This window comes from Pseudochaenichthys georgianus, chromosome 23 (assembly GCF_902827115.2).
Source record: "Pseudochaenichthys georgianus chromosome 23, fPseGeo1.2, whole genome shotgun sequence".
Classification (NCBI taxonomy): Eukaryota; Metazoa; Chordata; class Actinopteri; order Perciformes; family Channichthyidae; genus Pseudochaenichthys; species Pseudochaenichthys georgianus.
The window spans coordinates 13,309,972-13,323,768 of record NC_047525.1 but is presented as its reverse complement, the minus strand read 5'-3'; the positions used below and the strand labels follow the sequence as shown (position 1 = coordinate 13,323,768).

General features: G+C 39.2%; 1 protein-coding gene across 1 annotated transcript; it reads right to left on the bottom strand.

Moving 5' to 3' along the window:
- Nucleotides 1-714: 714 nt before the first annotated feature.
- On the bottom strand, nt 715-10,794 carry itfg2 (integrin alpha FG-GAP repeat containing 2). Its single transcript, XM_034075300.2, has 12 exons — nt 10,390-10,794; nt 9,440-9,535; nt 9,317-9,358; nt 9,045-9,222; nt 8,826-8,965; nt 8,130-8,278; nt 7,952-8,046; nt 7,780-7,833; nt 6,989-7,080; nt 6,541-6,658; nt 4,492-4,665; nt 715-1,754 (listed from the first exon to the last, which is right to left on the bottom strand). Exons 1-12 carry the CDS (start codon nt 10,483-10,485, stop codon nt 1,687-1,689), a joined length of 1,302 nt encoding a protein of 433 aa, XP_033931191.1. The 5' UTR covers nt 10,486-10,794; the 3' UTR covers nt 715-1,686.
- Between the last annotated feature and the right edge of the window lie 3,003 nt (nt 10,795-13,797).

The window sequence follows — 13,797 nt, the reverse complement described above, 5'->3', positions numbered from 1 at the left end:
TTGCATGAGAGAAAGAGAGGCAGTGTGCATGGATGGTTATAGGATCCCCCGTTGGGTACAGTGGGTGAATCCCTCACTAACTCATTGTCACACCCTGCAGGCGCTGACTGCCATGTAAATAAATGTGTATTATGTTTCATCTGAAGTGCCTTATATCTTTGGGATCCTGCACCAGATAAAAGAAAATGCTAAAAGGCTTCACAGGATAAAAATAAAGTGGGTAATTGCATACACGTTTGATCTTTTTCACCAGGTCGCCAATTTGAATGCAGAGATTAGCATTTTATAAACTGTCACGGTTTTGTGGTATTACATTTTTTATATGAAATTGGATAATGGAGGAATGAGAAAATAACTATAAACATTATTTGTAAAACACAATTTCAAATGATGATTTCTTAACAAATGTTTCTCATTTTGTTCTTCAACACATTCCCCCCCAGGGTCAAGTATTTTAATTGCATGTAACTTTAACATTTACGTTTACTTGTTATAATAAATAATGTATTTTGGTTATTGATAATTAATATTTATTGAATGTGTGTGACCAACCAGACTGCTTCTGTCTTTACTTTTAACTCCGTCTCACTCACACACATTTCTTTTAACCTCCGTATTAGTGAAGCAAATATACATCATGATAGCCGTCAAGCTTTATACAGCCCAAAACAAAGTAAGTCAAATGCATTTTACCAAAGAATACTGCAGGCAGCATGATTTCCGAGCTATTTATTATGACCCACATCAGACACATCACATGGATTGAGCTGCAGACAGTTCTAAGACAAAAGAAAACCTTATGACGGCTGCATTTAAAAATGCATACTTTGTTTTCTAAGTTCCAATTTCGCGCTATATTGCAATGGCGATTTAGTCAAGAAGGCCAAAGTGCAAGGTGATATAATAGTGATGACGAGGAACTACGCTATAATTGTTTGCATCTTCATGCTTCTTACAGCAATACCTTTAGTAAGTAAGAATTAAGTACCTAATTCTCCACCCGGAAGACTCATTTTGCACTCTCAGGACTTAATGCAGGAAGGTAGGGCTGCGCGATTATGGCAAAAATCATAATCTCGATTATTTGGGTCAATAATTGTAATTGCGATTATTAAATGTGATTATTCATTGACTTTGAAAACATCCATTTATTGGAGAAAAAAAATGAACAGTATGTTTTTAACAGTTGATTACCCTGAACTTTAAGTATAATTCAACTGAAAAACCAAAAAAAAAAAAATTATTAAAAAAAGAAAGTAATAATAATAACAACAAAATAATCGTTTTATTTCGATTACGTTGTTTTCGTAATCGTTGCAAGCCATAATCGTAATGGCGATTAATTGAGCAGCCCTACAAGAAGGTTAACAAAAAAAGGAACAAATGTGCACTTCAGACAGCAGCATAATGCCAAAGCTGATTCTCCTCACTCAGTCAACATTGTTTTCCAAATGTCCCCTGCATTGTACCTCATGCCGTTCTGCTCCCTCAGCAACCTGGGCTAATGAATAGCGATGAGCGAGTCACTTTGTACAGCCAGCAGCGAGCCGATTAGAAACCTGAACCTGACACGTCCGTCTGCTGGGAACACAATAACAAGCGGCACAGGACACATTCATCCAGTGTTTATTAACAGAGTATTTACAGGCAGGGGGACACAGGGACGGCAGTGTGTCGATGTGTGTGTTAAGTGTGCAAATCGTTGTAGAGAACATTTGTCACCGCTGCTCTAACTGCTGCCGGGTCCTCAGTATCTGTGGAGGAAAACACAAACGTTAACACACACACTCACACTGTGTGACAGGATAAACATTAAGGGGACTTTCTTGCCGGTTAAAGCTTGTTCTTCTTTGATAGGGAGGCAAACTGGTTAAGAAAACTACGCATTTCTGAGATTAGAGTCCCAAATGAACGAATGAAAGAATTGTGTTTTGCACTTCAGTTTGCTGGTTGAATCAAACTGATCACACCAGCTTCTTGGTTATTATGCCTTTGTGGGATTAACTCATCAAATTCAACTTTGCAATTTCATTTATCAATAAGGAAACACTTGTGATTTTAGCCTAGGATCACCATATTATCAGAAGCATTTGCCGCGAATTTGGCCTATTCAGAAGGGAAACGAAACACTAACATAGATGAGTGAATACGCTGTTGTGGACAGATGAAGGATATCTTCATGTTCCTACTGTCCCATCGCTTCACTTCACTGTGCATGTGGCAAGCTTGCAAATTAAAGCAATCTGGATCCTTGAGAGTTTTTTTAACGTATATTTGTGACTTTAATCTTGGAAATTCTGTGTCTGAAAATGACCATACATATACTTAAAATAGCCCAAGTATGTCATTGTAAGCTATAGAGAAACTAATGGAAACCAGCTGAACATAGCAGCAAGTGTCTATGTTCAGAAACGTTCCCAGATTGTGATGAAGAACTGATAGACTCTTCATCATCACCCTTTCACTAACGGACTATTTTCAAGGTAAACAAACAGCAGGGAAGAAGAGAGAGCTACTAAGACTGCATAATATTAAATGCACTTCAAGCCTCTTTTATCTCGCCTTCGTTGACATTCCCCATTGTTGTTCTTCTAAGATGCAAATCCTAATATCCCATCCTCCTGGTTTTATTTTGTACTAAACGGTCTTCTCCTCTCTGTACCTGGATTGCAACACCACACATTTTCCACCCTGAAATCCGGGTCAACAGAAACAGAACAGGCCCAGAGGTTGAATTATTAACAGAGGCAGCAGGAAGCTCGCTAACACCATCACGAGGCTTCACACAATCAGCTGCAACGTCTTCTCCTACTGAACATGTGATGTGTGTCATCATCGTTTTTTCCACACTACATGGGTTTCCACTCATTTAGCTTTGCTCTTGTGACATGATGCGCTCCGCTAGCTGGTCATCCATGCAGACAAAAAAGACTCATTTGTATTATAATTCAGATTTCAGGAAATGAACAGGAGATAAATAGCCTGTGTGTGCATTCACAGTCATTAACCAACGTATGGACTTAGTGTCTGTCAGGAGGATTGTGTTTGGAAAGAAGCCGGACGGCATGAATGCAATTTTCTCTCTAAGAACACTTCAGTCTTTGGATTTAAGGGTTATTATGAGTGAATTAGCTCTTTGACCGTTCCCTGTGCGTTTGTGTTTAGATTAGTGTTTGGGCGGTGGTGGCGAAGTCGATAGGGACTTGGCTTGGCAACTGGAAGGTCACCAGTTCAAGTCCCGGCAAGACCAAGTGCTACCGAGGTGTCCCTGAGCAAGGCACCGTTCTCTACACTGCTCCCCGGGCGCTGTTCAAAATGGCAGCACACTGCTCCTAACACTAGGATGGGTCAAATGCGGAGAAACAATTTCCCCAAGGGGATTAATAAAGTATATCAAATCAAAAATCAAATCAAAGATGTGTTAAGGAGAAGCCAGATAAAACAATGTGGATAAATGATAAGAAAGATTGGGATTATAATAAGGATTTATTGAAATGCTTAAGGACTAACTTATATACATTTCAAAAGACTAGATTTCTTTACGGCAACCACGGCTGTTCTTTTTTTCTTTTATTTAATTCCTTTTTCTGATTGTAAAAATGTCACACGTTTATTTCACAATACTTGTGTTTGTATACACAAAAACCTAATACATATTCAAATGAAATAAAGGTAAAGAGAATGTCTGAACCAACATGTTATTGCATCAATAGTCTTTGAAATATTTCAGATGGATGGAGAGAAAAATAAGTGACCGCATCTAAAGATACTTGTACAGTAGTACCATAACATCTTCAGTGGTCGCAGTGATCTGTGCGTTTGATCGTTGGTGAGCTCCAGTTCGAAACCCGCTCCCGCCCCCACTGCGTCAGGCCGTTGTGTCCCTGGGCAAGACACTTCACCCGAATTTGCTCCTGTGGGTATTGTCCACAGTACATGTATAATATCAATGTGTACTTGTAAAAGCGCCTCGATGACTTCGAGGTGTGAAGATGGCCGGTGTGGCGCTGTGCAATGATTATCAGATCAAGGGGGTGAAACCCGCTGCGTCTGCAAAGCCGTTGTGTCCTTGGGCAAGACACTTGAACTTGCTCCTGTGGGTATTGTCCACAGTAGATGACCATTACATGTATGTATGATCTGTATGTGTATCTGTAAAGCGCTTTGAGTCATTGATAAAGCGCTATAATACATATAAGGATTATTATTATTATTATCTAAGAGGAATGGATTGAATGTGAGAACATTGGTGAATATTGTTGCTGCGTGAGACCTCATGCAAGCAGTACAAATCTGTCATGTTGGGACTGTTTTACTCTTCCCTCCTCATTAGTATTCAGGTCAGGGTCTGAGTGTAACTGGATGTCTAACTAATTGACGACAAAGAGCCACAGTTAGTGTGTGTCCAATTTAAAACAACAAGCAGAGGAGCTGTCAGGGTGAGTGTGATGAAGGATGCTCCAATCAGAGCTGATGACTGACTCTACTCACCGACTCCCAGCAGCTTCAGACGCTCTTTAAACTCGGGGTTGTCCTCCAGCACTCGCAGCATGTTGCTGGACTCCATGCGCTCCAGCTCCACCTTCCAGTAGATGTAGATTTTGTGATTGAAGCTGACGTACACCAGACAGGGGCTGTTCTTGCCCTCCTTACAGGTGTACTGACCTGCAGACAGTCACACAGGAGCCTCTTTACTACACATGAAATAAACATTTGACTCAATATGAAGCAGGCAGGGTGGAAATGTTTCATTAGTTTCTGACCGCTCTGTGAAGTGTCTTCATATTCATCTGTTTACAGCCCACACATTTATATATCATTAACAATAAGTGGTATTTTTATTCCAATTTGGTTTGACTTTCTGTTCATATACTTTTTTCCAGGATTCTTTCTTGCACCATTTGCACTTTTTATGTATTCATTTTTGTATATTAAATGTTAAAATGTTGAAAAGCCTGGGATTTCCATTGCCAATAACTGCACAGTAGCTAGGGTCCGTATGACACATAACACTTCATTTATCTTTTGAGTCCTATAATATCCAAGCAGAGAGCACATTTCGCTGTAAGAGATACCAAATGTGGGTTTCAGGAAGTCAGTCACGGGCATATTTTCTGGGAGTTTCCACTGATAAAACCTTTCTGGGCAGAGTTTCAGAGGGCACTGAAAAGCACACATAACACGGATCCACCATCGGAAATGTCTGCATTTTTTTCAGGCAATGCGTCATCATGAATATGTTTTGGGTATTTTCACATCATTAAGCCCTCAGAAGGCCCTAGTCTTTTTGTGAACCTCCACAATTCAGGAGTTTTGAAGTCAAATAGTGCAGTAAAAAACGTCTGCAGGTGATATAATGGGGACAGTGAAATGTATGAATAAGAATACTATGTACTAGGTTAGAAAGAATTATATAAAACAGAATGTAATACTGTACAGAGGATAATACTGTATATAGATACGGTAAATAACATTTCTCATTGTCTGGGTTTAATATATAAGACCTTACTGGACATATTGTATGCTTGTATATGTATCTCCTGTTAATGTATTGTTAAAAGAATTTCCTGTCAAGTCTTCTCTTTACTTGTATTGCCCTTAATTTTTTAATTAATTTTTTTGAAAGAAATCAGTGGGCAGCAGAAGAAATAAAACTGCTTTTGTTCTGAAAAAAAGTAATTAGATAAATAGTTGGAAGCAAAGCTGTGATATAGTGCTATGTGAATCCCAATGAACACATCAGCAACGCCTGGCTGCTAATGTGTCTCTGTGGCAGCTTCCAGACAAACACAGAAAACACCATCCAATCTGCTCTGATGTTCACAGAGAGAGGACGGGAGGGGTTAACTGTCCACACACACACACTCCACTAACTACTGTCTGTGTGTCATATTAGCTCTCTAAATAAACTGTGGCTTGTTCAAACACTGCAGAGATATTTGAAAAGGACACTCAAGAGAGAAAAGAAGACCCGAGTGAAACCAAAGCAAAAGACGCCACCTACTGGTGTCTGATATTACTGCAGAGAAGCTAAATGCATTTATTGCAATAATAACCCAGATATCCGTTTTAAATGTAGAATATGCAAGAGAACATGTTTCCATCGAGTTAATAAGATAAACACGTTCTGGGAACATGTCACATTTATAAAAGAAGATGCAAAGAACTTTGGAGTCAAAGGTGTCCTTTTTAGGTTGTTATCCAAAATAACATAAGTAACAGAATGTCATTGTATTCTTAACTTAGATTTTATATATTTGTAAATTGATAAAGTTATATTTATAGTATATGTTTCTTGAAAATACAAGCCAAATAAGGTTTTCCACTGTACTTATTGAAATGTACGTGCAGTATTCTTGCCTTTTGGTCTTGGTTGCATTAAAGTGCCAGCTTAATGAAATGTAATGTAAAGAAACGGTAAGACCAAAGGGTGTAGTCTGCTGTACACACTGTAAAGTCACCTGAGATAAATGTTTAATTGGTGATTTTAGGCTGTTTAACATTTGATTATAAAAACAGAAATATGATTAGGTCTCTCACCCGCGCAGAAGGCGTTGACGTTCTCGTCGAACTGGAAGCGCACCGCGGTCCGGTTGTGGTCGATGATGTATGTTTGACCGTCCCAGGCACACGCCACCACCTCCTCTCTGCCGTCTCCCTGGCAACACACACATCCTCGCCGTGATTATCTAAACAAGAAGAGCCTCTCCAAACTACTTGAAATTCTGATGTTAATTGGTGATTGAACAATCACTATTAAAATGTGATTCATCGTTAAAGAGGAATAAAAGTGTTTAACTGCCCTCTCAGAAAGGTTTAAGCCTCTGAGTGGTCACATGTGTGCTAATAGCGATGTCAGAGAATACAACTATACATAACTGCAGCAAGGGGATGAGTGAAAACAGCATTAATACGATTTTGACTGCTGTTAAAGTCTATTTTAAATCAGAAGTTGAAAATAATTGTATCTTAATTCACACGGACTCACAGTGACGTCGAGTTTCTGCAGAGCGAACAGCTGATGATCCACCTGGACCGACCACAGCAGCTGCTCCGAGCTGTCCATCAGCTTCAGGGTGCCTGGAACATGTTCAAAGAGAGGTAAGTATCATATCAAAGCAGTTTATCATTTGGTATGTGCATCTATTAGAAATAAAGAACTCCCAAGTATGAAAAGAGTATTTAAATGTACAAACATTTATTTTCAGCCCCGAGAATAATTTAGATTTTCTTCAAATACAAAGTGTTGTTTTTGACTTCTTTTAGACATCAAGAGCAAGGTCCATATGTCTCTTAGGATGTTTTATAACTCCCTCTCTCTGCGATGGCTCATCATGCTGTCAGTGAGTCTGAAGTGATGATAATTCCACTGGATCCTCTGCTTTAAATATTGATGCAGTCTCCAGCTGGAGGATCTACACTGAGGGGGGGTTACCATAAATAGCATCACTACTACTGCTACTAATGTCTATTCCAGTTACTCACAGTCCATGGTGATGTATTTCATTTCTGTTTAGTCACTACAAAACCTAAAGTTATTCATATTCATTATCATTAATAGTTGAAGATAGTTTTTTAGTGGATGTACTATCAATAAGTCAATTTATCATTGTAGCTTTATTATTTATATTCACCCGTGTGACAAACAAATGACAAAACTAAATCAACTCAATAGTCAAATTGACAGTTGATTTGAACTGAAGTAGCCAAGTAAGGAAACATGACAACTATATTAATCTTACAGCCAAAAAGAGAACATCTTTTAAATGAATGACTTACCATCTAATGTACAGAGAGCAAACAGCCCACATTTAGACGACTCCTCTTTTGAACCTGATGAAAAACAAATAAAGAAATGCATAATAAGATTATGGTTGCCACTCTTAAGTGATTTATATTAAGTGTTGTTTATAGTAAAGGAACATATAGATAGATGACTAACTGGCAGTACCTTTACTGATGCTGCCGATCAGGTGCGTGGAGACATTCTTGTTGTGTATCCGCCCGGTGGACAGATGGAGAACAATATCTCTGGAGGGTTCCTCACTGTGAGCAAACGGAATTAAAGCATGTTTAATATCAGTTTCTCATGTCTACACCTCTCTAGCTTTTGTCTGAACATTGTCTACCTCCCGGGGGTGGGGGGGGCCTCTTCCCCCGAGCTGCAGGAGTCCTGCTGGGTCCAGGAACACAGCAGAATGGCGTACCCACAGCCGGGCTGAGACACCATCAGCTCCGGCAGACCCTCCGGACCGGGGTTCACCGACAGACTGTCCACCTGCACCACAGACAGTACAATAACCACTGAATGTATCTTTGATGGAATGGATGGTAAGATAATAATAGTACAGGATCAAAAAGTTAAATAATGTCCAAAACAAGTTAGAAAAGCCCAGGGCGATGTCTTCTATTGATTAAATAACTGACGGTTAGTACACAATCCAAATGCTTTTAATTCATTTAGTATTGATGCATCCAAAATGTGTTCCACTGTAACATAAGTCCAACATCTTCTCATGTTTAAAATACTAAATGGCAAAAAAAAATACACATTTATTTAGACGTTATAAATATGTTGAATGAAGGCATGACAAAATGATACTGTCCTTATGAGTCTACTGACATTTGATAAATAATAAATACTGTTGTGTTAACTACCAGCCCTTTATCCATTTAGTATACAGCAAAAATGTTTGTCTAATAAGTTCTCTGAATGTACCATATGTTCTGTGTGTTCTATTAAAAAACGATATTACGCCGTTTTAAGGTTTGCACCTTACATTTTCAGTCACCATATGTTGAGATAATAATGAGATGCAGTGTACCTGCCCCTCCAGAAGCCATTTCTTTAGCAGAACCAGCTGACCGGTTCCCGTCTCTGAGCCCTCAGTCGGCTCCTCCCAGCGGAACGCTCTCACCACCCGGTCTGTGTATCCCACCACCAGCTCATTGCGGCCGTCTCCATCTACAACACAGACACAATCTGTAGTCAGACTCACAGAGCAACACACACTTAACAAATAACATATAAGAGAGTTATTTACCAATATCGCTTATGAGGATGACTTTAGTGTTGGCGGGAATATGTTGGGTGAAGAGGGGCTTCTGGTCATCGGCGGACATGAATTCATGCTGACTGGATGAATCTGATTTACTAGCAGAGGCAGCTGTCAGGTCGAAGAGGTGGAACCAGCCCTCCGCACCAACGGCCACCACAAAGTTCTGACAAATAGAGAGGAGAGCACAATGTTAGGAACATAACCCACAAAATATTCACAACAATCTGCTGCTGATCATGTATCACTTTATAACTTACCCTTCCTTTGTTGCACACATCTCCAACTGCAACACAGGTCAGCTGGCAAAATAAGACACATTTTTATGAGAGAAAGAAATACACTTTATTAAACCATAAACGTTCTCTGGTTTCTGTACTGACCATGCCCACACAGGTTCTTGTGACCCAGGGTTTGGAGTCATCGTTCTTGTACACAAACAGCTTCCCGTTGGTGTCTCCTACAACCAGCTCGTTCAGCTGCAGTGCATGGAGACAGAACGCACATTTGTTATACACATTAAAGTGATTTTAATAGGGGTTTAGGTCCTGTTTAAACCATGTGTTTTATCAAGGAGACAAAATCAATATCAAAAGCTGCATGGACACTGAAATAACACTCCCAAAACAATGCATTGAGTAAAGCTATGACATTTTGACATTACATATTCAGGTGCATTCACCGAAAAGGTCAATATGCAGACTACACCTCATTTTCTTTAAAGAGTGTGGGTTTTATATCAAGTACTAGCACTATTAATGTACATCAGCACATACAAATAAAATGGAGGGCTATTTTTTCCACCACTATTCAATATTGGTTAAGTGGTTAATATTTTGGTTACAAAACATTACAAAAATTGAGAAAGAACTTAATCAAAGTGTCATATAGCCAAAGATAATGTCTCACAATTGCCTTTTTGTCAGAACAGCTGTGAACATGGTTGTTAAAAGTATTATAACAAGAATGTCAAGACAAGAAAAAGGGACACATTTGTTACAAACAGAATATTGGTCCAATTAGGAGACCTTCAAGTAGCCTACTTATATTTCAACATTTCAAAATAAAAAAGTAAGCTTCTAAAGATAACACATCTTGATAGCCTCACTATGCAGAGAGAAACCCTTATGTGAACAGTGCATTTAAAGTATTGCAGTATCACAGCTTTACACCAAAGCAAATCATTTTAGCATAAGCATCGTTGTCCAACTTTGTTTGTTTACGTTGCTCGAAGTAAACACACTTAATTTCAGCTGTGGGTGTTACAGTGATCATTATAATTCACAAGCAATAAACAGATTCATCTTAAATAAAAAAAAGTCATATTACTTACCGAGTCGTTGTCTGCATCTCCCAGACAGATAGCATGAGGAAACAGAGTCCCTGAAAAGTCCAAGCTGACACGTTGGACGTAGTTTACAGATCGCATATCTTCTAATGAAAACTGTGTTTAAAAAACCACCTTAAACATGTGGACAGCTGCTGTTTACATTACAGTTAGAAAAGGCAAAAATAGTTCCTGAGTCTCAAAGCTAGCTCAGCTAATTTTAGCTCATATGTTAAGGGAATCAAATTAACTCTTGCTTCCTATAAAGAACGAGATATAACACCGCATTTGTACCTAAATGCTTCCTTTAATATATGTGTGTTGAATTGGTGCTAAGCATGGATGTTTAATAGTTGTATAGTGGCTCGCTACTTCCTCGTAAACAAAATCATGTGACCTCAGAAAGTACGGCAGCCCAGGAGAGACCAACTGTATCTTTCGCAAAAAATCTGCCCGGTTATTCTCACAAAAACATGTTCTTTATTACACTCGATGTGGATGATAGACACATTAAAAACATATCCATGCCATGGCTAACACTTCGAATTTTGTCATATGGATTCTTAATTCCCAACAAATCCAGAGTTGTTCTTTTGCAAAAAGAGATTTGGATTATTTTCAAAAACCATGTTTAGAATTTGTGTCCAGGGCAGGAATTGATGAAACGTTTTAATTTGTTTTGGTTTTTTATTTATGTATCAATCTTTTAACACTCATTTTTCTACTATAACTTTGCTTGGAAGTACAGTTTTGCAAACTTGGGGGAAAGTTGTATTTTACTCCCAGTGTAGAGCCACTGTTGTCCTCTAGAGGGAGACGTTCAATCACAACTTTATTGTCAGGCAGAAAACAGCTCATTTTAACAACAGAGATGAGGCAGGGGTCCAGCTATGAATTGGTATAATGTTGGTTCTTTGGGAAACACCTGGACATTGACCTCCACCATTTATTTCTTCACACTTATTCTTGTTATAGGTGATACACACAAAGTATACCTGTGCCCTTATATGAATGGTGGGAAAAACGAATAACTATATCTGATCACAAAAAAGTGAATTGTTACTTTAAGTAAAACTTATTTTAGATGATAGACCAATAAACATACAATTCGTCATAAAACAATTGTAATTCTGAAATCTATACTCAAAGATCTAATATTCTATAATTACAATTTACCGCTTCAAAAGTTTTTAATAACCTTTGTATACTAGTTCAAACACTGCATTTATTATGTTAGATAACAAGAGTAACTGCCTTAACATAATGCTAAATAGTCTCTTAACAAAATCCATAACTAATGGTGCACCTGCAGAAAGAAACAAAACTATTTTTAATGACAAATCAATTGAAGAGTATTCCTCACATCACACACAAATGGATGATATGGGTACTTATGAGTTTTTGTTTTATTGTCTCCACACAGTGAACTCCCTAAAGAAAAGAGAAACATACAGAAAGTGGTTAAAGGAGAACTCACGCGCCCAGATGTCGTATTAATTATTACACTCAGCTATGACTGGAAAGCCCCTCAAGAAGTTGAAGAAGAACAGAGAGGGGGGGGAGAGAGGGAGAGGGAGAGGGAGAGGGAGAGAGAGAGAGAGAGAGAGAGAGAGAGAGAGATAGAGAGAGAGAGAGAGTCCTCACAAAGCGCTAATTGGACTCTGGAAGAACACTGACAGGGCATGGATAGGTTTCAGAAAGCCGGGCGATGGTGAAGGGGTGCAGGGGGAGGCTGAATAGAACCCACGCTTCTTTTCTAAACTCTCTTGCTGGGCGAAAATAAGGGGGCGAGAGGGAGAATAAGGGGGAGGGATATAAAAGAAAAGTATTGGTGGGGTGTGCGTGTGTATGTGTGTGGAGGGGGGGGGGGGGGCTTGGGGGTTCCTCAATGCAAGCTTGATTTTGAATGCCACTGAAAAATTGCACAATTTATTACAATCCCCTCTCGCACATAAATAAAGAGGGGGAACAGAGGTCATTTGCGCGCGCGCAGAAAAACACTTGCACACACACAGAATATATTATACTCACGCACAAAAATACACACACTGATAGAGAAGTACAGAAAGTGAAGCGAGCTGGTATTCTCTGTCACTGCACTTACACGCATCAAACGGGCACGCGCAATCACACGCACATATGCAATAGTTGTACACATGCAGGGAATGCCTTGAAACGCGGATTGGGGAGAGCCTAATGCGCAAAAACTGATCAATTACGCAAAAACTGAAAAACAACTATGTCTAATTTTTCATGCGTTATAGAGCTTTCTACATATACACGAGCATAAACACACCCACACACAGACACGCGCACATACACACACATAAAACACACTGACAAAAAGAGAGGGTAATACAGTTTGGTCTTGGTTTTGTTCCGCGCGGACAGACGTGTTTTATCATTGTGCACTTTTCAAAGCGACAATAATGGACAGAACACTCCGCGTCCACGCTACAGTAACATTATCGAGTGTATCAAATCATACACAAAGCCCCTCCCATCAGCTTCTGAGGGCCCCTCCGCAGTTCTGCGCCCCTCCGTTCCGCCTGTTCCAGGCTAAGGATCTGCTCTAATCAAAGTGGAACATTCGGCCTCTGGTGCACAATGGTCCTTCAAATGAGCGGTATTCAGACGCGACTAATGTTAACAATACAATTAGACCCCGTTTGAGTTGAAACGCCAGCGAGCATCTGATTTACGAGAGCTCTCAGAAAGACTCCAGCATGAGGAGCGTGGTGGTGGAGGATGTCAAATCTGGATGTTTCGCAGAGACGAGACTTCTTTCAGCACCACAGCCGCAGCTGCAAAGAAAAATCAAAAGATAGAGGATAAACATATTTTTTACTTTTTAATATGAATTATGCCCATTATTTGTACAGATCCTCATTTCTTAAGCTCTATTACTCAGAGGAACCGGGACATTTTAAAATAGACCAAACATCTGTTCTTCAAAACACTTTCCCTTTATTTTCTATAAATGATCAGAATCTATTTTGAATACACTCTCTTGGTGTGATTGTTTTGATGTCACCTGTTGACATGAGACTTTGAAACGTAATTCGTGAATTCTCTAAACATCTTAACCAACTTAAAGTGGTCTACGTCAGCACCGGGAAACAAAGGAAGTCCTGATGTTAACTTCAAAAAAGTCCATATGACTATGACTTTTCAGCACAGATGACTGATGGGCTGATATTTGGTCAAATCTTCTATCTTCTCAAAGGTTCCGTAAATTACCCAGTGATACAAATAATAATAATTACAAAACTGGACATATAACCCTTAAAAATGTGTAAAACGGTCTGACTTAATTCACGCATTAAAATGAACACAACAGTTTGGAACAAACACTGTTTTAATGTACTGCCTCTTGTCCTAAAACTTTGTTGGACACGTTTCTCTCCGCTCCGC

What these genes read in the sequence shown, in the direction of transcription:
- itfg2 (XM_034075300.2), bottom strand. Translation starts at nt 10,485, where the DNA reads ATGCGATCTGTAAACTACGTCCAACGTGTCAGCTTGGACTTTTCAGGG. An exon ending in GAGATGCAGACAACGACTCG is followed by an intron (nt 9,536 to 10,389) that starts GTAAGTAATATG and finishes CATGCACTGCAG; the next exon opens with CTGAACGAGCTGGTTGTAGG. An exon ending in GATCGGCAGCATCAGTAAAG is followed by an intron (nt 7,834 to 7,951) that starts GTACTGCCAGTT and finishes GTTTTTCATCAG; the next exon opens with GTTCAAAAGAGGAGTCGTCT.